Source organism: Notothenia rossii (assembly GCF_949606895.1).
Source record: "Notothenia rossii genome assembly, chromosome: 5".
Lineage (NCBI taxonomy): Eukaryota > Metazoa > Chordata > Actinopteri > Perciformes > Nototheniidae > Notothenia > Notothenia rossii.
Window position 1 is genome coordinate 15821300 of NC_136903.1, and position 26537 is coordinate 15847836.

The 26537-nt window shown below is 40.9% G+C and overlaps 1 protein-coding gene across 7 annotated transcripts in view; it reads right to left on the minus strand.

Moving 5' to 3' along the window:
- The window catches only part of ccdc33 (coiled-coil domain containing 33), a 45667-nt gene that overhangs the window by 1278 nt on the left and 17852 nt on the right, over nt 1-26537 (minus strand). For 3 of the 7 annotated variants that reach the window (XM_079682789.1, XM_079682788.1, XM_079682791.1), the window contains 6 exons: nt 25817-25904; nt 22062-22166; nt 4826-5001; nt 4619-4682; nt 2904-3093; nt 67-155 (listed from right to left, as the gene is read on the minus strand). In XM_079682789.1, the coding sequence (XP_079538915.1) occupies nt 67-155; nt 2904-3093; nt 4619-4648 (309 nt within the window). In that variant the 5' untranslated portion in view covers nt 4649-4682; nt 4826-5001; nt 22062-22166; nt 25817-25904. Of the gene's footprint in view, nt 1-66; nt 156-2903; nt 3094-4618; nt 4683-4825; nt 5002-6026; nt 9380-22061; nt 22167-25816; nt 26016-26537 lie in introns of those variants that run through there. The other 4 variants (XM_079682790.1, XM_079682792.1, XM_079682787.1 and 1 more) reach the window with 4 other exon arrangements.

Consider the following 26537-nt stretch of genomic DNA (forward strand, 5'->3'; position numbering starts at 1 on the left):
GCTGGAGAACTATATTAACACTATGTACTGTATACACTGACATGTATTACTTTGATGTTATTTAACCTTGATCAGATCGTTATGCAACTTTTGGATTCGGTCCCTTTGAGAGGCGGCTTTACTGGTCTCATTGGCCAGCTTCAATTTAAGAGAGGCTAAGAGGAGCATAATAGGAGCATGGTAATTCTATATGTAAGCCATTTATTAGAACACATTTTCATAGGCATATACATGTTTCTTTATTTTTGCTACATAATTAGTTGAAATAAGAAAAGGCACAGGTTATTTTATAGAAGTTGAGACTCAACATTTGCTCTGTATGTAACGTATGAAACATTTCAGTGACTTTTCAAATTGAGAATGATTAGCATGTCAGTTCTGAGGCATAGACATTTGAAAGGCACAAATAAAAAAAAAACATCAATAAAACTTTTGAAATGTAATGGATTTTCTGTCGGGTGGGAGTTAAATCAGTTTCCTTTGCTTTGCTGCCAGCAGAGAGACCTTCATGAACATCCTTTCATTGAGGGTCGCAAACTGTCCTTCAGGAGATAAGGGATGAACTACCCACAAAGCTTATCTGGGTCCATGGCCAAAATGAGCTGCCTTATCGCAAAAAGGCACAGTCTGCTTGGGAATAGAAACTCACAAGGATTAGTTAGCACACAGCGAGCCACCTTCCAACATCCCTCCTTCATCTGACAGTGAAATGCCCTTAATCCATCCAATATGAACTGAAGGTTCAACAACTGCTGATTGGATAATAAACTTTATGACATTCATGAAACAAATGACAACTATTGCTTTTGCATTTTTTTGTTTGGTTTTGGTTCAGGCTTAGTTTAACGCAGGAAACATATGAATGTATATGGTTGGGTTAATAAAGCTTTACTTCTCTGCTGTGGTTACCTACAGAGCTGGGAAGTAGAGGAGTACAAATACTTTTTTACTGTACTTAAGTACATTTTTCTGGTATCAGTACTCCACTACTTATCTTTCTGACGACTTTTTACTTTTACTTCTTACATTTTTAACACAAATACCTGTGCTTTATACTTCTTACATTTTCCAAACATGCTCGTTACTTTAGTTTTAATCTGTGTTTGGCAGTGTTGGCAGTAACGCGCTACTGTAACGCCGTCATTTGGGGCAGTAACTAGTACTCTAACGCGTTATTTTTTAAATTCAGTAACTCAGTTACCGTTACTACATGGTGCGTTACTCCGTTATTTTTTTATATGGTCTCGGCTCCCAGACGTTGGTGAGCGGCGCCAACAGCGAGGCGAACAGAGATGAGAACTGTACTTAAGTACAGTACTTGAGTAAATGTACTTAGATACTTCCTGTGTCACATGCGGAGACGCTTTGTGGGCGTGTTTGTGTTTAGTTAGCCTACTAACAATACTATCATGGCGACGGCGGAGCACAAGTCGAGTTTCTCCGCATGAAGATATGCTCACTATTTTACTTTTCTCGAGCATAAAGAAAAGAATGTGTTAGTTAAGTGTAAGTTGTGTCTTGGCGGGTCAAATATCCTATCTACTGCTCAAAACAGCAATTCCAATCTGTTAAAACATCTGCAAAAACAACATGCTGGGACGAAGCTATTAGTTAAGACCACAGACCCAGAGCCATCCGACGCCACCCCACCTCCACCCAAGCAACAGCGGCTGGATTTCAACCGAGGGACTGCTAGCCAGGGAAAAGTGGATAAAGCCATTGCACGGTATGTTGTTGAACACGTGCAGGCTATTTCTACAGTGGAGTCACCCGCTTTCAGGGAGCTAGTAAGCATGATACCATGTCCGGGCGGCACACGGCATATGGGACGCAAAACGTTTTCCAACTACCTGGAGAAAGAATATACCAAAATGGATAGCGAGCTAAAGAAAACATTTGAGGGGCTGGAATACATCTCGACCACCGCAGACATTTGGTCTGTCCACAACAGAAGCTTCCTCGGGATAACATCTCACTGGATAAACCCCACCACTTTACAACGCCAGAAAGCTGCGTTGGCCTGTAAAAGGATAAAGGGTAGGCACACGTACGATCTTATTGCTAATGAGATTGACCACATTCACTCTTTGTATGGAGTGTCAACAAAAGTTACCTCCACGGTTACTGATAACGGCTCTAACTTTGTGAAAGCCTTTGCCATGTATCAACCGGAATCGCTCTCTGACGACGATAAATTTGCACTTTGAAACATATCTTTGTGTTTGTATAGACCACATTGCTTAGCAGAGTTCAGTGATGCGAATGCATGTCAAGTTGATCAACAGATTGTATTATTCTCCAATGCAGTAACAGTACTTAAATGAAGGCTATAAGGGCATTAATGGGAGCTTCTTTTTTTTTGGGAGCCCTTTTTTTACGGAACTAAAACGTTACTTTTCACAGTAACGCATAACTTTTGGTGTAAGTAATCAGTAAAGTAACTGAGTTACTTTTGAAATGAAGTAACTAGTATTGTAACTAGTTACTGGTTTTCAGTAACTAGCACAACACTGGTGTTTGGTGGTGTGATTATTATTATTCAGAGTTATTGCGTGCCTATTGATTTAAACATGATCCGTGTATCCATCATTTCCTGGTCTTCTCTAAAGAAGAGGGACCAATTAACATTTTGTCATTTTGCCGTTGTTCAGGTTCGAAACATTCAGTAGCTAACAATGACATTATTGTTCTATTAATATAAAGGGAGGTCAGTTACTCTTTAAAACAGTTGGTAGTTATGGGTACTTTTTACTTAAGTACATTTCGAAGCCCATACTTCTTTACTTTTACTTGAGTAAATACGTTTAGTCAGTAATTCTACTTTTACCAGAGTATTTTTAAACACGAGTATCTGTACTTCTACTTGAGTAAAGGATGCGTTTACTTTTGCCATCTCAGGTTACCTATATAATTAGCAATCTCAGCCCTGGTCATGACGTGGATGTCGTCCAACAGGTCTTTGCCGAGGTCCTGGTGCAGAGACAGAGCAGAGCGGAGCTGGCTGTTTTCTGCCTCCAACCTCACCACCTTTGTCCTCAGCGCTATGATGTCTTCTGCCATCTTACCCATGGCTGAGCGATAGTTTTCCACTTCCTGATGTTAAGATGTCATAGGTTAGTTTCACACCATTTAATACAATACACAGAACATTTCCAGGAAGAAAAGATGGCACAAGAATATTCCATACATTTAATGGTGATGTTTGTATATCACCACCACCACTAGATGTCTCTTCAACCCCACGTCTTTAAAGGTGTCCTCCAGTATGTAGACAACAAAACCTTTTTCTACACCAGGAGAATATGAAAACATCCCAGCAGCAAGTATGTGTTATGTGTTCAGTTTATCACAAAGTCTAAGCTTCTCAAAGAATAATTGTTTTCTGCTGCTTTGGGATAGTAGATGTGGGAAATGGGACATAACTGGAAAAGAGAGAACATTTTGTGTGTGATGTTCTTGTAATCGATTGACTAAGGCTTTGGTACAATGAATTGATGACTTGGGCTCCTCAAATCCAAAGGGACACCCTATCCTGTGAAGCTTGTTTGTCATGGGGGCTTTAAGCAGGGTGTTTGGATAAATCCTAGTCGTGCATTCACGTAGCATCTTGTGTGAAAGCCCATTTACTGAACTGAGGAGGAAAAACTCATGACAAATTCATCAGGGTATTTCAGGAAAGCAGACACAAAAACAAGACTGAATAAATACAATCTTGAGCCTTTTTGTTTGTTTTGTCTACATGTTTTGCCCTTCTTTCTCTTTGAACATTATGCAATTCCTTGGCTTTATGATTCTGCAGAGCCCTGTTATCAAGACAAGTCTCTGTGTAAGGTGTGTGCGTGTTGTCTAGCAGCTTATACACGCTCATTGTTCTCTGCTCTGACACATGCTCATTCACTCACATTGAAAAGACAGAATTGAATGGAAACTGAGAGCAGGGTCCAGCTGCATGTATGAGGAGGGGGCGACGATCATTCCAATCTCAGATGGTGTGGTTGGGACTCCCGTGGGACACAAGAGTGAAATTGAGCATCTAATTGAAAGGGCAAGGACAAGGTGACAATCATGAGTGTAGAGGAGATGGTGTCTCCACTGGGGGCCCACAGGCATGATGGGAAGGACGCCTCCCCATGATGAGTCTGGAGAGTCCAATCATGTGTCAAAACATAAAGGGGAGTCCTCCTCTGCCTGTGAATACCGGAGGTTCCCTCATCTCGCTGTGATTTGGGGACATTAAAGTTGCCTTGCTGTCATACATGCTGTCACTGTGGGACACTTGTATCACAGACAGAAGGCAGCTGGAGTGTATTGTGATAATGAGATATTTAATTAAATGCAATTATGAAGAAAACATTTCAGTCACAGGAGTAGTCATGATAAACATTAATAACACAACGGGCCAATGGCTTCCCCCCATTTTTCTTGAACCTCCTTGAGTGCAATTAGTCTAGGAAATATTCATCCTTTTTTATTTGCCATTTTGTCACTGATCTGTGATACTGCTTCACTATACTCCCCCATCCCATCCGCTTTTCCATGTCCCTGTTCACTAACTAAACGTGACCGAGGGGATTGCTCCACTGATTCAAGAGTTTAGGTATTGATTTTGTCTAATCACCTTAGTTTGGAGGTTGGTGATCTCTGCCATGCGGTGATCATCCTCACCCGTATGCAGTGGGGGTCTGAGGCATGAACACGTTTAATACAAATAATGGATTAGGGAAATAACACGTAGACATAATTTGTTTTAATCCTACTAAAATGTCATTCATACAATGATCATGACAGTAAATCCATGCCTCTTGCATGTAGCTGTTTTCCTCACCGTTGATGTGGATGATGTATATGATAGGTGTGGTTTATGTTGGGTTGCTTGGCCTCTGGTCTCTCCGGTTCTCGTTGGGCTGCCCTCTGAAGCCTTGGATTTGCTCCTTTGAAAAGGAAGCGACCATTTGGTAGGATCTGTGCAAGGGCATCATGGGATGGGAGGTTGTATCCATCCTTCAGAAAATAAGATGTAGACTAGGAAATATTGGTCACATTTACAGTATAACATGCATTTCGACACTGGGCTAGAAGTAGTCTCAGAAATAGCTCATAAGAAACATCAACCTTATGTTCTGTAACATTGTTTTACCAGATTAATACTTGACTTTTCCACATTTGATCAGAACTGCTTATAAATTTAATTTTGAACCGATATCTTCAGAAGTCTTCTGAAAAATTAAATAACTGTTCCGTTTCTCAGAAACCCCAGCTGTATAACATGGATAAAGTGGATTTTCATATGCTCTTTATTTGTAATATGTGTTGAAGTTTACAAAGAGATGTCCCTCCCAAAATCAGGATTTATGTTATTAGAGAATGTTCTTAAGGAGTTTGACCTTGGTGTGGTCTAATTGACAAAGCTTAAATAACACCACCTAAAGCTTAAATAACACCACCTAAATTAAAATATAGGTCCAGTCTGTGGCACAGAAAATGGTAAACAAATTCCTTATTTCATTTTCCCACAAATTGGTTCTAAACTAGATGATAACCAATAGTATTACTGTAGTTTACTCCGTTGGACTCTAGCATAAAGTACATCTGATTTCAGTGACATACAGGGGTTAAATACACACAATAAACCACAAGCAAGCAGGCGCAGCATTCATTTTGTAAATGTTGGCTGTCGGTTGGGCAAGCGAAGTTGTATTTTTACAGAAACCGAACGATTTTATCCCAAAAACATTGTAGCTATGCCCCCTCAGTACTCACAGTGCTTGTATGTGGCCTGTTCCATCTCTTCATCTCTTGAATATAAAGGCTGTTACATCACTATGCATACAGCACCCACTCTATAATAAGAGAGCACTTAGTCAACAGCCCTTAAGTCCTTCAACACGAGCCATGCATATACAGTGTACATTGTCAAATACTGTGGTTGCCAGGTAGCACGCATTCAAAGGAATTACATGAAAAAGAGTCATTATCTATTGTCTTCCTACAGGTAACCCACATACCTCCACATTAAAGGAGCCTACCTTTACTTCTGCAGGGTTGCTAAGTGATTTAGTCTTTTTCGAGGCCTTCATCCAACAGAAAATAGAGTCCTCATCAGAGGAGCGAGCACGTAACTGATGGTGGATGTGAGAGTCGGAGCTCTGTCATTAAATCAGAACAATCAACCTGTAACCACAACACCAGCCTTAGCAACTTTCAGGCCAAGGAGTTTAATTCCTGTTATGTACAAAATAAAGTAGTATCATGTTTCAAATTCAACCCAAAGCAAAATAATGGTAAAGAATGTATTTACAGCTTCAATTCCTAAATACCTTGTTTGCAGTGGTCTTTTTTTAATTACCTTGCTACAATTACCGTACCATCTTTACATGCTAGTATTTATTATTAATTATCCTGAAGTGAGCCAATCTGCATAATAATAAATACTTTACTTTGGTACGTTAAGTATATGTTTTTATTACTAGTGTAATTCTAAATGACTTTTACTTGTAAGAAAGTATCTCTGCACTGTTTTCTGCTGTAAATCTGAGTACTTCTGCCACGTTTCACTTTAGATTTGAGCGTTTTGTAAAGAAAATCAACCTTTATCTTCATACCTGGAGGCACAGCAGACAAATCAATTCAATCAAAGGGAGGTTCCTGATCAGTAAATGCCAGCCCCCACATGAATCTTGTCTATGGATAAACAGATTGATGGGGACTGACTAATGATTTAGTGAAGTGCTGTGCAGCACCTGTGGCTCCTTCTGAGCATTAATACCAGCTTCACTCAACTCAGTGAGAGTCTGATGTCAAATCTGTAATTCCATGATGAAGAAATACTTGATTTGAATTCAAATATAAAACTATGAAAAAGCTCATTTGATTTTTGAATACATGTTCAAATAGCAACATGTATCTCCTGTTTGTATTTTCATAACAATTGAAAGAATATACTCAGTTCTCTTTTTTCTGTGCACCTGCTTGTAAGCAAATGTATGTGGAACCGTCGATAGCACGGATCGATAACTCTCCTGCTTGGGTAGCTCATTAGGCAGGAATAGACCATCATTGATGGCACAAGATCTGATTAAAACCAAATGATTTAAAAAGGGGGCAGGAAGGAAGAGTAATATATTATGTAAACGACTGTGCCTGGCACTGCTCTTACTATCTCAATTTACTTTATCTGCAATCTGTGAAAACAATGTTATATACTGTAGGTTAATTTGTCCACACACGCCTGTTCTGCTAAATGTATGAGAGATAAACAGTGGACAGGCAATGGATAGTGTTTGACACAAATTAGCTCAACACAGCTGCCTAAAATGGCAAAAACAACCACCTGAAAAAGTTGGTTCAAATGTGAACACATAAAAACTGTATGGTATCAATATGCAGTTAGCTAAACCCAACATTGGCAGATAATTCAACACAGTTTTATGTAACCATGTACGTGAATTTCTGTTACAGCTACACATGTAAAAAGCCTAGTCTTGCAGTCTGGCAGTTTTTAGATAAATATTTTTATAACTGGCTGCTTTAATTCACGATAAATAATTCACTGCATGCTCGCAGCTATGTGCTCTGTTAGAAGACATAATCTCTTCTAATCCAACCAGGGAAAACCTGTACAAGAGAAAACACTTCCCGCAGAGTCTAATATCACATTATCATGTATGAGACCGCCCGACAAATTTACAAAATGATTCATATGCACATGTTTTGATTTGCGGTAGCTTGTCGTGTTCAGAATGCCTTTGACCCTGTTACATATAATCTGTGGAGAGCTGTGGAGGGGAGTGGGATGTGTGCTGTGTGTCCCCATGCAGGAGAGGGGGGGGGGGGGGGGTGGGGGGTAGGGGGGTACTAGGCTTTCTGTAACATCATCAGAATTCAGCACACAGCCTACAAAAATGCAGCAAATGGCCTCTTCATTTGAGTGACAGCTCAGAGCTTCAATTAGCCTGCCAGAGCAAGGCGGCTCCCGGGAGCTTTCTCTACGTCCATAATTTACACATTTTCCTGTCCACTACCTTTTTATTTCTTTCAAACCTTCATCTGACCCAGACTTCACTCTTTCTCCTCTTTTCACACATTTGACCTCAGCATCCTCCCCATCTTTCCTCTCTCTAAAAGCACTATCCCATGGTGCCATTCACAAATGACGAGCCGAGCGGAAATACTTGTAGTGTGCTAAAACACGCAGGTAATAGGTGTTGGATAACTGAATCAGAAAGGAGAAAATAAATGGAGAAAAGAGGTGGTTTGCACGCCAGCTGCTCTCCCGTCACCACAGGAATTCAGCACAGCAGTGTGGCAGCTTCTCTTTTATTACTTTGCTGCAGCAGAGACTTTAATCAAGAAATAATGGGATTAGAAAAGAGAAACAAGAGTGAAACAGTTTCACTTGCATTTAATAAAAATTCCTTTCTCAATTCTCTTAAGTATTTTAGTCTGGATGAAGTTTGAGATATGAAACAGACAGATTTCACGCCCATGATGTGTTAAATCATTCATTTTGACACTCAGTAGAGACATTGTATAGTTTACACTAAATGTATATACTTAATAATAACTCTTACCATTACATTTCTCATAGTTATATAAGACTAATATAGAGTATATAGATGAGGAAATATTAAATAAGTGCATCATTCTAGTTTAAAATGTAAACATTTAAAATGTAAGCTATCATTTATTATAGAATTGAATTGTATTTTGGAAATGTTGGAATTCAAATTCTGATTAAACACAACTTGTAATAACTGATCTGTATTTAGTCTCTATGTGCAATAGCGTTAATTCTGCAACATTACATTTCACCCAATTGTTGATGCAACCAGCTGTGACTAAAATGTGTCACCAACAAATGTAATTACTGCACTACCGGGAGACATTGAAATCTTGCTCTGTATGTAATCATAACTGGGCCCCTGTCAGCAAAACAAAATCACATCTGCAGTGAGGCGGTATGTGGCTATAAAGGTTTTTAAATTTGGCAATAGAGAGAGTGGGACACAGACCAAGGGGAGGGATAGAGAGAGATAGGTGTGTGTCAAGGGCAACATGCAGCTTTGATTCAAGGACGTGTGAGACTGCAAGCCAATCCCACTCCTTATGAGGTCCACAGTGAGACCAAAGCCAAGGATTATCAGTAAATCAACATCTGTCAATTACGGTGAAGCTTCGTCGACGCTCCGTCAGCAAACAGGACATGCACCTAAAAGCAGGGTCAGCCCTGAGCGTAATGACTGGTGTGTGAATGAGTGCAAACCGCTCAGTAACATTGATGCAAATGAAATAAAGCAACAAAAATAATAATCCAATTTGAGCAAACAGCCCATCATTGAATCATCATTCTACGAGTATGACCGAACAGTTTTGACTTTGGATATTTTTGACACTAACTGCCTGGTAATATCTATTTTGATTTATAACCATAAGCCAACAGGAAATTGGGAAGCACCAGATTTTGCACTTAAAATGTGTTCTTAAGCACAGTAGTTAAGTAATTCCACTTAGTTAGAATGATACAAGCTATTACAAGAAGAGATTAGAGTAATTAATTTTTGCATTGAGACACCAAGCCTGCCTTCAATTTGAAACAGATTAGTAAATACATACAGTGGGGCAAAAAAGTATTTAGTCAGCCACCAATTGTGCAAGTTCTCCCACTTAAAAAGATGAGAGGCCTGTAATTTTAATCCTAGGTATACCTCAACTATGAGAGACAAAATGAGAAAACGAAAATCCAGAAAATCACATTGTCTGATTTTTAAAGACTTTATTTGCAAATTATGGTGGAAAATAAGTATTTGGTCAATAACAAAAGTTCATCTCAATACTTTGTTATATACCCTTTGTTGGCAATGACAGAGGTCAAACGTTTTCTGTAAGTCTTCACAAGGTTTTCACACACTGTTGCTGGTATTTTGGCCCATTCCTCCATGCAGATCTCCTCTAGAGCAGTGATGTTTTGGGGCTGTCGCTGGGCAACACAGACTTTCAACTCCCTCCAAAGATTTTCTATGGGGTTGAGATCTGGAGACTGGCTAGGCCACTCCAGGACCTTGAAATGCTTCTTACGAAGCCACTCCTTTGTTGCCCGGGCGGTGTGTTTGGGATCATTGTCATGCTGAAAGAGCCAGCCACGTTTCATCTTCAATGCCCTTGCTGATGGAAGGAGGTTGTCACTCAAAATCTCACGATACATGGCCCCATTCATTCTTTCCTTTACACGGATCAGTCGTACTGGTCCCTTTGCAGAAAAACAGCCCCAAAGCATGATGTTTCCAGCCCCATGTTTCACAGTAGGTATGGTGTTCTTTGGATGCAACTCAGCATTCTTTCTCCTCCAAACACGTCCAGTTGAGTTTTTACCAAAAAGTTATATTTTGGTTTCATCTGACCATATGACATTCTCCCAATCCTCTTCTGGATCATCTAAATGCTCTCTAGCAAACTTCAGACGGGCCTGGACATGTACTGGCTTAAGCAGGGGGACACGTCTGGCACTGCAGGATTTGAGTCCCTGGCGGCGTAGTGTGTTACTGATGGTAGCCTTTGTTACTTTGGTCCCAGCTCTCTGCAGGTCATTGACCGTGTGGTTCTGGGATTTTTGCTCACTGTTCTTGTGATCATTTTGACCCCACGGGGTGAGATCTTGCGTGGAGCCCCAGATCGAGGGAGATTATCAGTGGTCTTGTATGTCTTCCATTTTCTAATAATTGCTCCCACAGTTGATTTCTTCACACCAAGCTGCTAACCTATTGCAGATTCAGTCTTCCCAGTCTGGTGCAGGTCTACAATTTTGTTTCTGGTGCATAATTAATGTTTACTTTACTGTAAATCTGTGAATCCCTGATCCTAATCAAACATGTATAAGTAGTGTGACTAAGCCTCTTGGGACAATGCAGCAGTCTCCACCATCCCTGAAGCCTTACCAACAGCAGGCTGGTATCCATGTCGCAGTCGGCCACAGCACAGTGAGTATCAATGACTGCTTCCCCTGCCGGCTCCACATGACCTTTCCAAAATGCTAGACAACCGAATCTTAATGACTAACACGCCAGTTGACATTTACCGAAGCAAGCTAGCTGTTGAATAGTTCAGAGAAACATCAAAATGTTAATGTAGCTTGTACCCAAAAGGGACCCGGAAGAGTGAAAGATATGGAAGTAAGAAACTTTGCATAGAAGAAGTAAACAGAAATACAGCAACAATGTTTTCAGTTGGTTTTGTAAAAATAATGTAATGGCAAAGAAGGGCATCTAGTTGAAAGTCATTCTGGGTGGCTATAATAACGATTGTCATGTGAAACAAACAAAGCTTAATAAATTAAACATCTTTGCTTGAAATTAAAAGCACGCCACATTATGTCTGATGCTGTGAAAAGGCCATGAAGATTGATGAGAGAGTGGAAGGCGTGCATTTTGTGTAATACATCATTCCTACTTTGGCAGGACTGTCAGTCGGATTGAATTTACATCAGGGGGCAGACATGTGATGCAATGATGTCAACACCCAGCCACACACTCCTCCCCGAGCCCGAGGTCACACAAGTCCACTGATGTGATTACGAAGCTCTGAGAGAAACACCAACTTCCACCCAGGAACCCGTCAGGAGATGGAGATCATGAGAACACTGTGACTGAAGAACAAAGGCCTTCATCTTGATTATCCCAGTACGGGAGAGCAGGTCAGGAGAGCAACTGCTATAAAAAATAGGGTCAATGGATCCAAATGATGACCACATAAATTATTCCCATTCCAGTGTGTACTTACTGTGGAGAAGATGGCTACTTAGAGTGCTGTTTGGTATGCACTCATCAGTCATATAGCTTCTATGCAACCTTGGAAAAGACCATTTGTCATGTGTAGAGAGGAAATAATGGCATTATCCGGGGGTCCATCAGAGGGTTAAAGACTTACATTAGCCTCACATCGACCGAGACAAGAAGAGCAAGGGGGGGCGACGGGACATTGTGCATTCTGGGTACATCATTTACATTTCTAAAATCGGATAAGAACGTGCGATAGAGAAAGTTAACCCTTCAACCCTTTTTGTGCAGCACATTCTCTGATCCTTAATGAGAAGGCCTGGGTTATTCAGCAGGGTATCCTGAAGGACAGCTCTGTATAGACGGACAGCTGAGAGGCCATTAGCTGGAGCTGAGCTGATACAAGACAGGCCAGACAATAGCTGACACTGCAGGAACAGCTTCATTGTGAAGCAACAACCGCAACACATCTGTATTCAAATCAGAGACGATTGCGCGGTTACCCATTTAGCTGAGGTGGGAACAGCAGAAGAGTCTAAAATCCATTCTACGCGGTTTGCTCCGGCTGCGGGTAAAGATACAGACCCCTGCATGACACTTCAAACACAGCAGGCAGCCCAGCCCGAGCTCCAGACGGGAGCCGAGAAGCGCAGTGCACCCCCACTCCGTCCTTATCAGAGAACAACAGGAGAACGAGGTAAACAACTGAGGAATTAGCAGTAAATAAGCCTGGTGAAAGCTGTTTAATGACTCTGCTTTCTGTTAAATGTAGAATCATGGAGTGCTTTATGCAGGGTTTACTTCCCAGGACATGCCTGTGGGGTAAGTCAAAATAGACATTTACATAAATGTCTCTTTCTTGTATTTCAGTGCCACATTATACATTAGAAAAACTGATGAAAATGTTGGTAATAATAAACACAAGCTTGGGGCTTTTCCAAACAACGTCCCTCAGAATCTTGGCTTGTGATGACCCTCAGTTTTCAAGGTCTCTAAATCACTCAGCTCTTGTATTTACACTAAGACTGAGCCACCCACTTTCATGACCCCCTCCCACACCTTTCTGGTTTGCTCTATAGTCTTTCTTCCTGCTTTTGTCTGTCAAGGCTAGCTCATATCACTTATAGTTTTGCCTACATCTAGACATGGTCAGTGCCAAGTGCCTGTTGGCTTTGTTAATTGCATTATCTTTAGAACATCTCTAACCACTAAGAGATGGGCAACAGCAACAGCATAACAGAAAGGCATTCCTGATGAAAGAGAGGAGTCATGCATTAAAGGTTGAAATCATTTGAGAAGAATATAATTTACGTAAGAAAAGGTTTTAGACCTTCAGTTAAATTAGCTTAAATAGCCGGCTTCAATCTAATTTTGGTTTCTTATTGATGTCTGAAAGTGTTTTATGAAACATATGTTGTAATGGCCAATATAGTCAAAAGCAAACAAGTCGATCAGAATCCACAACACACCTCACATTGATAATAAAAAGCCACCAGATGTCACTGTGGCCCCATTTAATCTCCCGTCAGCTGATCGACTGACAGTAACCTCTGTGTGTGAGAAACACTGCAAGACTCTGCTGTATCTAAAGCGCACAGCTGCAGTGTGTGCAAAGAGTCTGTAAAGCTATTACTATTCAGGACCAGTTCCACTCTTCCCGTCCGTTTGTCTGCAATACTCTCAAACCACAACAGTGCCCGGCGGCACGAGGCTCGGAGATTACTGTACACTGCGGCTCTGCTGGAGTAGGACTGCATATATTAAACTGCATCTGATCCCGGGGTCCAGCCTGCAGGGAGTAACAGAGCCCTGCCAATAAAAAATACATAAAGGCTTCTCACATTCGCACTGTTATTATTGAAGTTATTGCAGTGGTGATGATGGTTGGGGAGCAGTCTGACAATTAAATGCATGATAAATTTGATATCATACAATGTGGATTTCATTTTAGCCAGCAGCAGATGGGACGGAAGGATTCAGCTGATACATCTCAAGAAAGATACATACAACATACTTTTCCACACCCTGTTCCTTTCTTTCCTTTCTTTCTTTATCTTCCGATTTACACCTTTCAGTCAGACATCACAAAAGGGCACAGTGGAAGTATTATTGTACAATGGATCTACCTGACTGCTGCTATCAAGCTTCTGTTTGTTCTGACCGACGGGAAAAAAAGTAATCAGATTCTTTTCAGGGCAGCCATTGCACGAAATCAATACGATATAAGGGTGCCTGATGAATTTGAAATGTGTACTCAGTGTGGATATTGATCAGGCTCAGTCAGAAGACTTTTGAAAGCCCATGTAGATTTGCAATCAATATGTATTTTAAAACACATAACTCAACCCAGCAACTTGAGTAAGGAGAATGTATGTTGGTATAATAAGCCAAAACATTAATCTACTTCCCTAATATAGTGTTATGTTGTTTTAAAAAAGAATAGGAGCTGTAATTTTCATGTTGATCAGATACGGTTTAGACAACACATATTACTGATACTAACAGAGAGCAGGATGGGCGTGGTGCTCCAGCCTAAAGGGCCCCTCCTCCTGGTTGGCATTAAGCAGGAAACTCATTGAGAGTAACATGGAGCATTTCAGGATTAAAGATGTTTGAAACCATCACACAGTCAATGCATTACCGGTGTCAGAGCCATCAGCATTTTAAATACCGATTATTGAGAAACTCAAAGCGTGTTTAAGAAATAATCATTTGATATTTTTTGCTGATGTTATTTAACCTTGATACGATTGAAATTGTAGACATGGCGGTCTAGCAGAAAGCCTGTATTATTTGCGACTGAAAATATCACGTTCCTGAGAGCAAATGAGAGCTGTGTGCTGGAAGCTCCAGACTCCTTTCTAATATCATTAAGGGCGGATACACATCGCCTGGACTAATCCAGCTGTTCCCCACAATTACATTTTAGCCTCTTAGACATATCTGGCCCAGGTTCATTGCAATAGTGCTTTCCGGGCACGGTTTTATGATTGAGTTACTGGCTGTAAAGGGAGTCTCGTGAAAATACTTATGAGCCCTACTCAAAGTGAATTCAGCTTTACAAATGGTCTTCTTTTAATTAAAAGAAGACCTAGTTTTGTTAAATGATGGTCCGAATTAAGGCTAACAACCCATACCTGCCAGAACAATACACAAAGAATTACAGGAAAATAGTGGTACTATTTTCCCTTGTTTAGCTGGTAAAATACTCTGTTCCTAAAGTATCCATAATATGACACAAAAATAAATATCAACATACCATTCACTGTATTATACTTTAAAGTAAGCCAGAACAAAGTTTACAAACTGGAGCACAAGAGACATGTTTACGTAAAAAGAGGTACATAATGTAAAGGCATTTATAGAAATTAGTTCAGTCAGCAGGATGAGGCGGCGCACGTCTCAGAGACAGTCTAGCTAGACTCTCTGTTCTGTATTTTGCAAATTGAACGCTAACTCACAAATGGATGCTTTATGAACCTGGCATCTGGAGGCCATCTAATAAGCAGACTTTCCCTTGAAGCACAGCTCCAATCAGTCTCTCTGAAATAAGGGTGCTGAACTGCGATGAGAGCCAAGGACACGTAGTCTGTGTCTGGGCGTGTTTGAGGAAGACAAGAGACGGTCGCTGAGGAAATACAAGGCACTAAGCTATGCGTAGTCACACAGTCCTTGTCTTCTTAACATTTGTTTGTTCTGCTTGTCTGGGCCACCTGCCCACTGACACATGAATTATATTGTGGTGATGTTTCTCTTTGTTCTATTAAATTCTGATTTAATGGGCTATTGAACCTTTCGATCTTTCTGTTTGGGCCAGCTCCTTCCATCCGTAGCTGGACTTGTAATTTACGGCGTTGCAGCGTCTGACACACCAATCTTCTGCCTCAGCAGAGGAGTGTATTGACAGCAGCGACTGTCAGAGTGCAGCTGTGATGATGTGCCTCTCCACCCAGCAGCGGGCAACCAGTTGCAGCGTAGCCCCCTGCCGCAGTCCATGAGGCTGAGGAGAACAAAAGCATCAAAGCCCGAGCTCTCCTCCTCGCTCCTCTCTTACGGGGAGGGGCTGAGCTGTGAAGGGGGAGGCACCATGTGTACTTGATTCAATTAGGCAGTCTGTGAGGCCTCCCCCGGGAGAAGGCTGCACAGAGAGGGGCTGCAGGCCTGTCTAACAAAGACGTTCAACCCAGCCCTTTGCCCCTTCTGAATCCACCTCATTAGTCAGCCGAGTAAGTGTTGATCAACTCAAACCGTGTCCTCACTGGAGTGTGAGGAGGAGCACATCTCCTTCTGACTGTGGCTGAAGCAAGACTACATGAAACAAATATTTCATAGCTAGGATTTGTATTGCACGGGTGAGTATTTGCACTGCAGAGACCTACAGTACTCACTGAAGAGGACAAACCCCTTATTTGGTCCAAGTCGTGTATACTATAGTGTGTTAACTGCATGTGTGTTCCTAATATTCTTGCTGTAAAATGTATTATCTGCTACTGTCTGTCCGGAGTAGTCCCTGCAGCAGAAGCAGAAATTGACACAGGGATTCAGGATGAGAACAAATAAACCTGCAGAAGTAATATCTCATTCCAAGTTGTGTGTGAACATCAACAGAAGCCATATCTCTTGGCAAACATCTGTCATATCCACTATCTGACTCAGACCACTGAAAGTCCGGCAGTTTCAAAGTTTCTTCTGCATCACAGGGAATAAGTAGAGCTCTTTTTAATGTCAGACAGATAAATACGGTCAGGCAACATTAGTATTCATTTTCCGTGCTGCTGGTCCTTTGAAATGCAGCAGATGTCTGTGTTTCTGCATTTGCACGTTGTCATAGTCGCTTAGAAGCAATGGTGGAAAACGAGAAAAAAATAGAAACATCTGGTTGCTCCGTTTAATCAGTGCCACGCCATATCTGTCAACACCAATCTACTCTAAATATGTTCTAAGATAATTATAAAGAGATGTGACATATAGCAAGATGAAAAGAAAACCTGTTAATGCTTTATTGATTGTTCCTTGATTACAGGCAAGATATCAGGCTGAAATTGTTTTGGATGGTGTTTGATCCATTGGGAGACTTTTTGGTTTTCATGACATTATTAGCCACCATGCAAAAAATTAAACTCAAGTTAGTCGCAAAAGTAACTTGAGTTTACCATTGTCCCGACATATAAACATAAAAAAATGTAGGCACTGGTCTGTTCAGTCTCTACTATTCCAACTGCTGGTGTGCACTCACACCCATCCACAGGCCTACAAACCTGCAGCCTGACACCTGCTGTGCTCTGGGACCACTTGGCTGTTTCAACAATCATTGCCATCATAGGAACCGGAGATAATTACACAGCTTCCACCCACCAGGCTGGCCTGCTTCAGTAAAACCGTATTGCTCCTGTGCTGCAATAACACTTGTCTAAATGAATGCACGGCACTTTACTGCACAACTGACAGCACCCATTTATTCTACCGTCCAACTGGAAAGAAAAAACAAATTCATTTGGCACTTAAGGCCCCCACCCCTGTGAATAATGTATCACCCTTCCCTCAAACCGCAACCCCCACACCCAAATCACCACCATTATTCAACCCTCTTTTTATGATTCCCAGTTTTGAGTAACACAAATGTTCAATTAAAGCATATCACATTTATATAGAAAGAATCACTGGTGTTTGATCTCAATCTGCTCACATCAACATTGCCATCAATCTTGAATAATAATTACACTGGTCTAAAACTAGCATTTATGCACCTTGCTCACGTTAAATACAGTGAAAAGTGTCCATCTGTCATACTCAAATTGCAAATTGTACTTTAAAAAAAACACCAATTGATCTACACATTTTTCAAAATCAAGTGAATTAAGAGTTTTATCTTTAATTCTGTCTTTTACAGGTTCATGGTGCATGTGTTTGCTAGCCAGTGTCTTTGTTCACTTCACACCGTTTAGTTTATGCGCTGGGCGTCAGAATAGCAGATCTCTAACAATTATCACTTGTGCACCCAGATCCCAGTAACACCTCTCCTGCTACCCTAGGGGAGGACAGACGTTGGGCTTTACACTCTCATGTGCCCCATTATATTTATGCAAATGTGACTAAAATCAGGGGAAATCAGGGGGGCATCCTTTCCTGTAAGTGCTAATTAGCAATGAATGAAATATTGCATACATAATGCATGAAGTCCCTCTCAGTGCAGCTATACATTGTGACCTTGAACACAAGGCCAAGTATGGGTTGAAGAACCAGGAATGTTTCATTTTAATAGTAAAATAATAATAATTTGTCCTTTTCTGACTATTAAGGAACTCAGTCTGAACATTTGAAATTATGAAATGATCTGCAGTTATATACAAAACAAAAAATGTCATAATCTTAGGAAAGCGTCTTCTTGAATCACTGTCCGGGAACATATTACTTAAAAGCCTAACACACAAGAGAGCCATCCCGACTGCAAAGAGATCTATTAATATCATAAGGCTACAGCCTGCCAATGAATCAGGCCTCTTAAAAGAGCCAAACAGCAGGAGGGAGACAGACCGGCACACAGGTGGCACGACACATCACATCCAAGACTGCCACTCTGCTCCCGAGAGCTAGTAAATGGTATTTTCTCAAATCCCATAAAAAGGGACTGCATTAAGATAACAATGTTGAAAAGCAATTATTAAAGAGCAATAAAGTATGTTTAGTACCCTCTCCAGGCATGTGGCGCTCATCTGTTTTGAGTAACTGAGCTGAGAAATGAGGCCTTTGGCCCCATGGCTATCTGCAGGGCTCCATGGGTAAGAAGAAATTAAAGAATAAATGACTGAAAAAGCAGACGTTAATATGTGCTCTGATAGGGTTAAATCTTTGATGAAACAAATAACTTGTTAAGCTATAATCTTGCTTTTTAATTGAGGTTAGTGATAAGCTTAAAAGTGTTTTTCTAACATAAATACTTGAAAGCGGATAAAATGAGCCTCTAAGATGTAACGTCAAAAGTTTCAATGCCAGAAAATATAGGGAATTAAATCCATTGTAGCTCAGTGACTAATCCATTGAAGATAATATTATTTTGTATAATAGGAATCAGAAGTGTGTGGAGTATTTACTTGAAGGGGTGAACTTGTATCATATAACAAAGGTTATATGTTACATGATACAAGTTCAGGATTTGGAGTGTTTAGTGAATATACTGTGACTGGATCCTAATTGATAAGACAATTTGAAAACTTATTAATGAAGTATATGTAGGGAAAATCATCATTATACAGTATATCCATAACAATAAAGGATAAACAAACAAAATCAATGGCTGTTGTCATGACGATACTGAAACATGTATTCCCTAAAACCCAGATCATTAACTGAAGCTGTACAAAGTGAAGCAGAAGCAATGAAGCTCCCTCTGCCTTGTGTGTTGGATCAGCTTCCTGTGTAGTCATTTGCATACAACACAAACATACAGTAAACACTGGTGAAACCCTACTGAAAGGATTCAGATCATTTAAAAAACATAACAGATTTAGCGAGAATTTAGTTTCTTCATGTTCAACCTGTACATGTTTGACTTTAGTCCCGATGTCGCTAGTGTCTATGGAGTATAACTCCAACATCAGCGCAGCAGTGAACATGTAAGCGCAGTGTCGTGTAAAATGCTGCTTCAACACAAACTGCATCTCGAGGGGAAACAACCCGGGAGACCTGCAGCAAACACAGAGGAGGAGCACAGCAACACACAACAAAGTCCCAATGAAGCTTTAGGAAATTCATCAAAAAATATCAACGAACTCTAAATCCATCTTTAGTCTGCTGTAAATCTAAATTAAGCACAGCGTGTCCCTGGGTTAATAATGAGTCTCTGGGCGGGAATGAGAGGACATGATGATCAACAGTTGGCACAGGAGGCTAACCGCAGCAGGCGGTGCTGTTGTGGCAGAGCTGTGAGAGCGTGCCCAGCACCTGGCTGCCGCCCGGAGGGGAGCTGGCAGATGGCTCTGACGCTGGGGTGGGCATCCTCATATACTGAGCACGACTAAGCCTGACTCCCTGGGCCGGCAGGTGAGGACAGGAGTGCCAAACAGAGGGGTCCAATGGACAGGGCTGGAGAGGGCGACAAGGGTCACAACATGCCCCCGGCAGACAGATGTTTCAGCTCATTAGAGCTTATCAAGCCGGTCTGCATATTTCAGTGAACAACTGAATTATTTATGTCTGCAAAGTCTGCATCTTTCTGTAAGCTGTCTCTCACCCATTTTAATATGTTCTGGCTACATGCTACGATGTATAGGCGCGGCTCATGCTAAACATTGCAGATTGCGTCGGTGCCTCTATATGTTCTGCCAGGCTGAGCACTGTTTAGAAACCGAATGCCAAAAGTGTCATTTACACGCAGCCTGATGAGTGCTTATCCATGGGGACCTTTGAGCTTAAAATGTCATTGGCCGAGGCTCCTCTGAGCCCAGAGAAAGGTCACCAGTGACACCGACTCCTGAGCTCCTTATTGATTACCAATCTACCATCATAATGCCTGACACTTACAGACGCAACGGAAATTGTAATCATGGAAACAGTGGGAGGATGTATCTAGAATCGTAATGCTACGCAAAAACATGTATAATTCAATCTAAGGTCACGGATTCCCCCGTGTGTTGGTGGACATGTTTCCTACTATAAGACATATTTTGAATGTGTAAAAATAGAGATGCACAAATCTTACAAAAAGGGGAATGATAGATAAAGTGTTAAACCTTTCAGTGACACAGTTAAACCTAATCCTAACCCTGCTTTTAAATTGAAGTTGGCACAAATGTAGCAATAAGTATACATTTTAAATATTTTAGGAGCTCCAGGTAATTAAATGCCCGCATCAGACTGGCACATATTTGTTTTTAAATACTGACACAAAACTGATGACATTTTAATAACTTAATAAATCAATGAATAAAAACAAACAGAGAAATGTGCAGTATGGAGAGGCTGAGTATGAAGTGGCCTGTTGCCTGCCTGAGCACAGATGGCGGCAGAGCAGGATGTACCGACCTGTACTTTTGCCCACAGGCGCGTGCACACACACACACACACACACACACACACACACACACACACACACACACACACACACACACACACACACACACACACACACACACACACATATATACAGAATATCACATATGCATGGATGCATATGTAAATACTGCCCTCATACATACACACCCACATACAGTAGGTGATGCTCAGCCAAGTTCAGAGCTTATTGTTGAGCATAGGAACTGCAGATAGACATATTGGTCATTTAGGAAGGTGTCACACTTGTTTATATAAAGATCAGGAGTCGAAACCTAAACATACTCTTAATATCTCTAATAAAAACAGCTTCTGTCCCTTTTTAACGGTAACGCAAGACATCCAGACATGTCGATCAAAGACTGACTGCAATTCACAGAGACATCCAAGGCCAAGCAGGATAATTAGTGCGCTGAGCGATCAATACTGCTTGCGTGGGGGTTGAATGCAGAGGGAAAAAAGCAATCTAAGGTACATTTTGGAGAGAAATGCTAAGGAAAGCAAAATCCAAACAGGCGGAATATATTACAATGTGAGAGATTTGCATCAGTGGGAAGGATTGCACTCACGGTACGTAATGAGGACATACCATAAGCAGGATGTCCTGCTTTTAAGATCCATATTAAAACCACTAATATTCATAATTTATATTTTAAAGAGAGAGGTACAGAGTATATTGATCACTAACAAAAGCCATTGAGAGATCCTCAGTGAGCATACAGACAAGTGATAAAGACTGGAGACAAATGGCAAGGCGTAAAGACAGGAAGACGGATATATAGGTAGATGAATGAAGGCGAGGGTTCAGCGTATCGATCGACAGAGGAAGAGTAGAGCCCCCCCGGGGGCAGAGGGGCCTTTTTAGCACAGTGTGAGAAGAGAGGGATGACATGTTTCCTTTTTGAGGTGTTGAGGGACCGCTTGCCATCATGGCCAAGATGGAAAGATGCATGTGAGGAGAGTGTGTTGCCGTGGCGCTCTGTGGCGTGACAGACGGTGATAGCGAGTGACAAACAGAGAGCTCTGAGAGAGGAGAGGAAGACATACTGGAGTCCAGCTCCCCGCCATGACTCTGGGACGTCAGCCATGCCCTGCCCCTCCTTGCTCAGATACAGCCATCAAGAGGAACACAGAGCTTTTGATTTGATCTGGATGCTTTTTTGATACATTATCCCGTCGTCTTTCTGGAAGCACTTCAGGGGGAAACCCAATTTAAGAGGGCCAAAAAAAGCAGAACAAGCATACCTGAAGTCAGCTCTGTGCAGCGAGGTGTGGAAGAGGAAGGCGGGAGGGTGGAAAAATACTGTGGTCACAGCCAATCCTGCTGCTTGTGGGGTGGAGAGCATCATCCTTTAAAACAAAATGACAGAAAAAACATTATTAGTATTAAGAATTCTTTATTATTAAGAATTTTACTATGCAGAATATTGTTTCAAAATGGAATAAATAAAATCTTCAGATTATTCATGTCATTAAATTGAGTGATGGAAACATGGCTTCTGTGGAAAGAGAGAATTGCTCCTCGATTTCCTCGAGTGATACGATTTTGTAATGGCTTCCCCCACTGACAAAAAGGCATAAATGAAAACATGATGTGGGCGTGGACGGCCATCTCTGCTGCAGATTAAGGTTCTGACACTCTGCTAGGAAATACATTTGAGCGAACAAAATAAATAAAACATTGAGTTGTACCATTTGCACCTTGGCAACCGCTCTACTATTATTAGAAGACCGGTAGGTGCAGGAAACGTAGAGATGGAAAAGCTCCAACTGTGTCCAGACAGGCCAGACTCAAACGCATAACACAGTCTGAAAAATGATACCAGGCTCTGTATAAGACTTTAGACTCACACCTTATTCACTTCTAGAAAAAAAGAGAACAAACATGTATTAATACGAAATAAGAGTAAACATCCAGTACAGAGTATTGGGAATGAAACCACTTGAAAAGCATCTCCTGTTCTTTTCAATATAACTCTGTGTACAGTTTGACCCTTAAAATAAATAGTCTTTCAAAAAAATGCTTATTTCCTTTTTTTTGCATAAGACAATTTTGTTTTTACCTCAAATGAAGCTACAGATAGCAGCCTGTTAGCTTGTCTTAGCATAAGGTCTGGAAACAGCAAGCCATAGGTCAATCCAAATGTAACAAAATCCACCTCGAGCAAATCTGTAGCTCTCTAATTAATACCTGTTATCTACCATGTTTATTATGTGCGAAAATGTAAAAACTATAAGTTGTGCTTTTTGTGATGTTACGTAGATTTTTTGGCTGGAAGCAGTGACTTCCTAAAGTTTTGTCATCATCGTGAGGTTATCAAGAAACCTCTAGTTATGTAAGTCACTGCTCACATCCAAGAAAAAGTTTGGTCCACACTGTTTCCTGGTTTAGCTTCATATTTGGCGTACAACATGGGCGAAGCAATCTTATTATCTCAGTAAAGAAAAGCATAAAAAAGGGCCTTGGTGCAAAAATGTCACTTTAACAGATGAATTATTATTAAAGGCGGTTTCTTCCAAAATATAATCACGCCCACATTGCATTCAAACATTCAAGCCTTTTAGCTTGCAGCGCACAGGACAGTTGTCCATTGTCTCCCTTAATTGATGTCAGAGCCCCGAGGTGCATTAGTGCTCTGCAGGATGTGCGCACGCTGGTGTGCATTTGCTCCTCTCTAGAAGCACCAGCCTCGCCCACCAGCTGCACAGCCAGAGCGTATTGATTTTACTGCTCATGGAGGCAGAATAAAAGCTGGGGGGGATATTTTTTCTGACTGACTTGTTTGAGTGATATTAAGGAACAATCATGGCTGCACTGGGCAGAATATCTATTGAAGAGAGATCTTCATCGGGGTTAACAGCAGGAGAACCTAAAAGCAGGAGAACCTAAAAGCAAGATTTATTGAGCAGGAAGGACGGTAGAGAGCGGGCACATCACAAACCCCTCACACAGCCCAATCTGCAAACATAGCACATCTCTAATGGTCAGTTTAAGTTATGCAGTATCACATGCTCGCATTTAAAATCCTGCTATTCAATACCACCTGGTGGGCACAAGATCAATGAAGAGATTCAGTTCATATCAAATTCTCACTTTGCTTGATTCAGTTAGCATCTTTTTCATCTCACAGGCACAGAGCTGTTAAAATAAAAAAAATAAAAAAATGAGATTGGGTATCTTATCAGATATTCCAAGATCTAATTAAAGCCAAACGATTTGTCCACATTATAATTGCTCCGATCCAGAGCCCGTAAACCCCTCCTCACGTCTCACTGGATATTCATCACCACCAGAGGATTTAATTCATTTATCAGCAAAACGAAGGGGAAATGTGAGGATGATAATAAATATATAAACCAGCTGATGTTGGATGGGGAAAAGTGAGTTCACACCCAGGGAAGGTTGTACAGTATATGTGGTTAAAGGAAGGAAACAGGCACAATGGGCACAGCAATGTTACTGCCACAGTGGGGCAGTAGTCCATTAAAGTACAACCCAGTTCTGTAGTATGAAATCTCTCCAGCAGCAGCAGTCACTGCTTTATTCACCTAGTGAGGAATAGTGTTGAAGGTTAGTGAGGCTATCATCTGTAGATAGGAGAAAAAAAACACAGGACTTCACAAACAGTGATTACGGCTCAGAGCTCTCAAGAGGGTCCTCGATTAACAACGCTGCACAAATCAATGTTTACGACCCCCATAAAAAAACTGCAAACTAGAAAGCCCCCAAAGCTCGAATCATCCATAAAATCTGTTCTTTACACACCGTATTCAACCAGATTCAGTCCACTAGCCCTTTATCTTCCTGCTGCAACTAACCCTGCATTTTAGTCACAATAACGAAAAATAAAATAACGTGTGTAGTAGTAAAACGAGCCCTTCCAACATCATAGAAATTAATAATAATAATAATAATAATAATAATAATAATAATAATAATAATAATAATAATAATACATATGATTGAGGTCCTTTACCCTGGGTAATTAATCAGCTTGACTTACTTTCCTTTTAAAAGTAGCACAGTTAGACTAATAATTAAATGTGACCATATTTGCCATCCTACAGTACATGGTAGAAAAATTGAGAAATGTTAGTTATTTTAGTTTTAAGATTGTGGGTTTGGTTATTCATTGTATGCAATTATTTGTAGTCTGATAAAGATGGAGATTATGTTTTGGGACATGCCAAATAACACAAAATCTATTTTTGCACACGTAATCTTAATAAAAATAGCTTACAGTAAAACTAAATAAAAGAATATTAACATATTAGACATTTTTATCAGCTTTTCTTTCTGTAATACTTTAAGGTTGCACTGAGAACATCAAATCTCCCAATTATATATTTGAAGATAAGGACTGGATGTTATAAAATAATAAGAGTCGAAATAAATGATTAATACAAATACAGCAGTTGGATATTTGAAGAAAAGGCAACAGAGATTGTAATGGGATAGGCATAGTTACACAGGAAAGGGTAAAGAAAGCATGGATTATTCATGTCTATTCCCACAGTGCAACAGCTCCTTTTTGATGGATTGTGCCCGGGGCGCTGCTCCCTGCTCAATACCAACAGTCCCAGGCAGCCCAGCCTCACGCTGCTACACGCAGCCGCCATGATGAGCTCCCCCAGAAACACAGACAGGGCCAGCGGCTGCGCTCTCCTCTCTGAACGCACACATAACGATGGTGTGTGGTCTGAGGTGAACCTACATTTAGACTAGAGTATCACGAGGAGGGTAGAGGAACAGAGAAGTAGAAGGAGACAAGCTGCTGCTGGCAGTTGACTGAGCTTATTTTTAGTTTAACTGGAGCGAGGAGGTAACATAGATATGTTGTACCAATTCAATGACAGGTAGAGGTGCAGTGAAATGTTGGCAAATACATTGTCACCTTCAGTACAGTGCAGTAACATGTACTGAACATATTCACTGCACCAGTTTGTCATCCAGAAAGAGATGTTGGAGTGTGTGTCTTTGTGTGGATGTGTGAGCTCACCTGGACTGGCTCCAATTCTGAGTTGTGTAAAGGCTGCAGGGGTGTTAATGCAAGAAGCAGGAGGTGATGTTCCCAATGTCAGCCATCACTGCAAATAGAAACACAGATAGACCATTTTCTTTTTCACTATTCATTCAGATCTTTTGCATAGATAGTGTTACAGCTGCTTTTTGTCGTCGTTTTAAATGTCTGTTAGTCATGTTCTGCAGTATAACCTCCAACGCAATAGACAGTTCATTGAGTTTTTAATTCCATACAAGAATAGAAAATGAAGGAAAGAAATTGAGAAATCCTTTTCTTCCCTGCCTCCCCCAGTCTGCAGCGCTGAAATAGCTTTCCTCCTCCATGAGCTCTGAACTGAGGATGAACCTGAGATTTTTTTTCCACTTCCATCTAAAAGAGGCCTTTCAGTAGACAGCAGGAGTCGTTGCCAAATATCTCTTGGCAGAGGATTTAAAAGACGTTCAATATAAATAAATGCAACATGATGTGGGTCAATCTCAATAACAAATATTGCCTGAAGCCATCAACATCCCAGACAGCAAGTGATAGTGCAGACTTTCCGGCCTGCTGAGAAACTGAGTAATCGTGAGATTTCACACTTTCAACAAATTCCATGCTATCTCCTAGCAATCCGCTGGTGAGGATGGACAGCAAATGATGTCCTGTAATGGTCAACTAACCATTTAAAATACCTTAGCAACAGTTAAAATCCTTCACT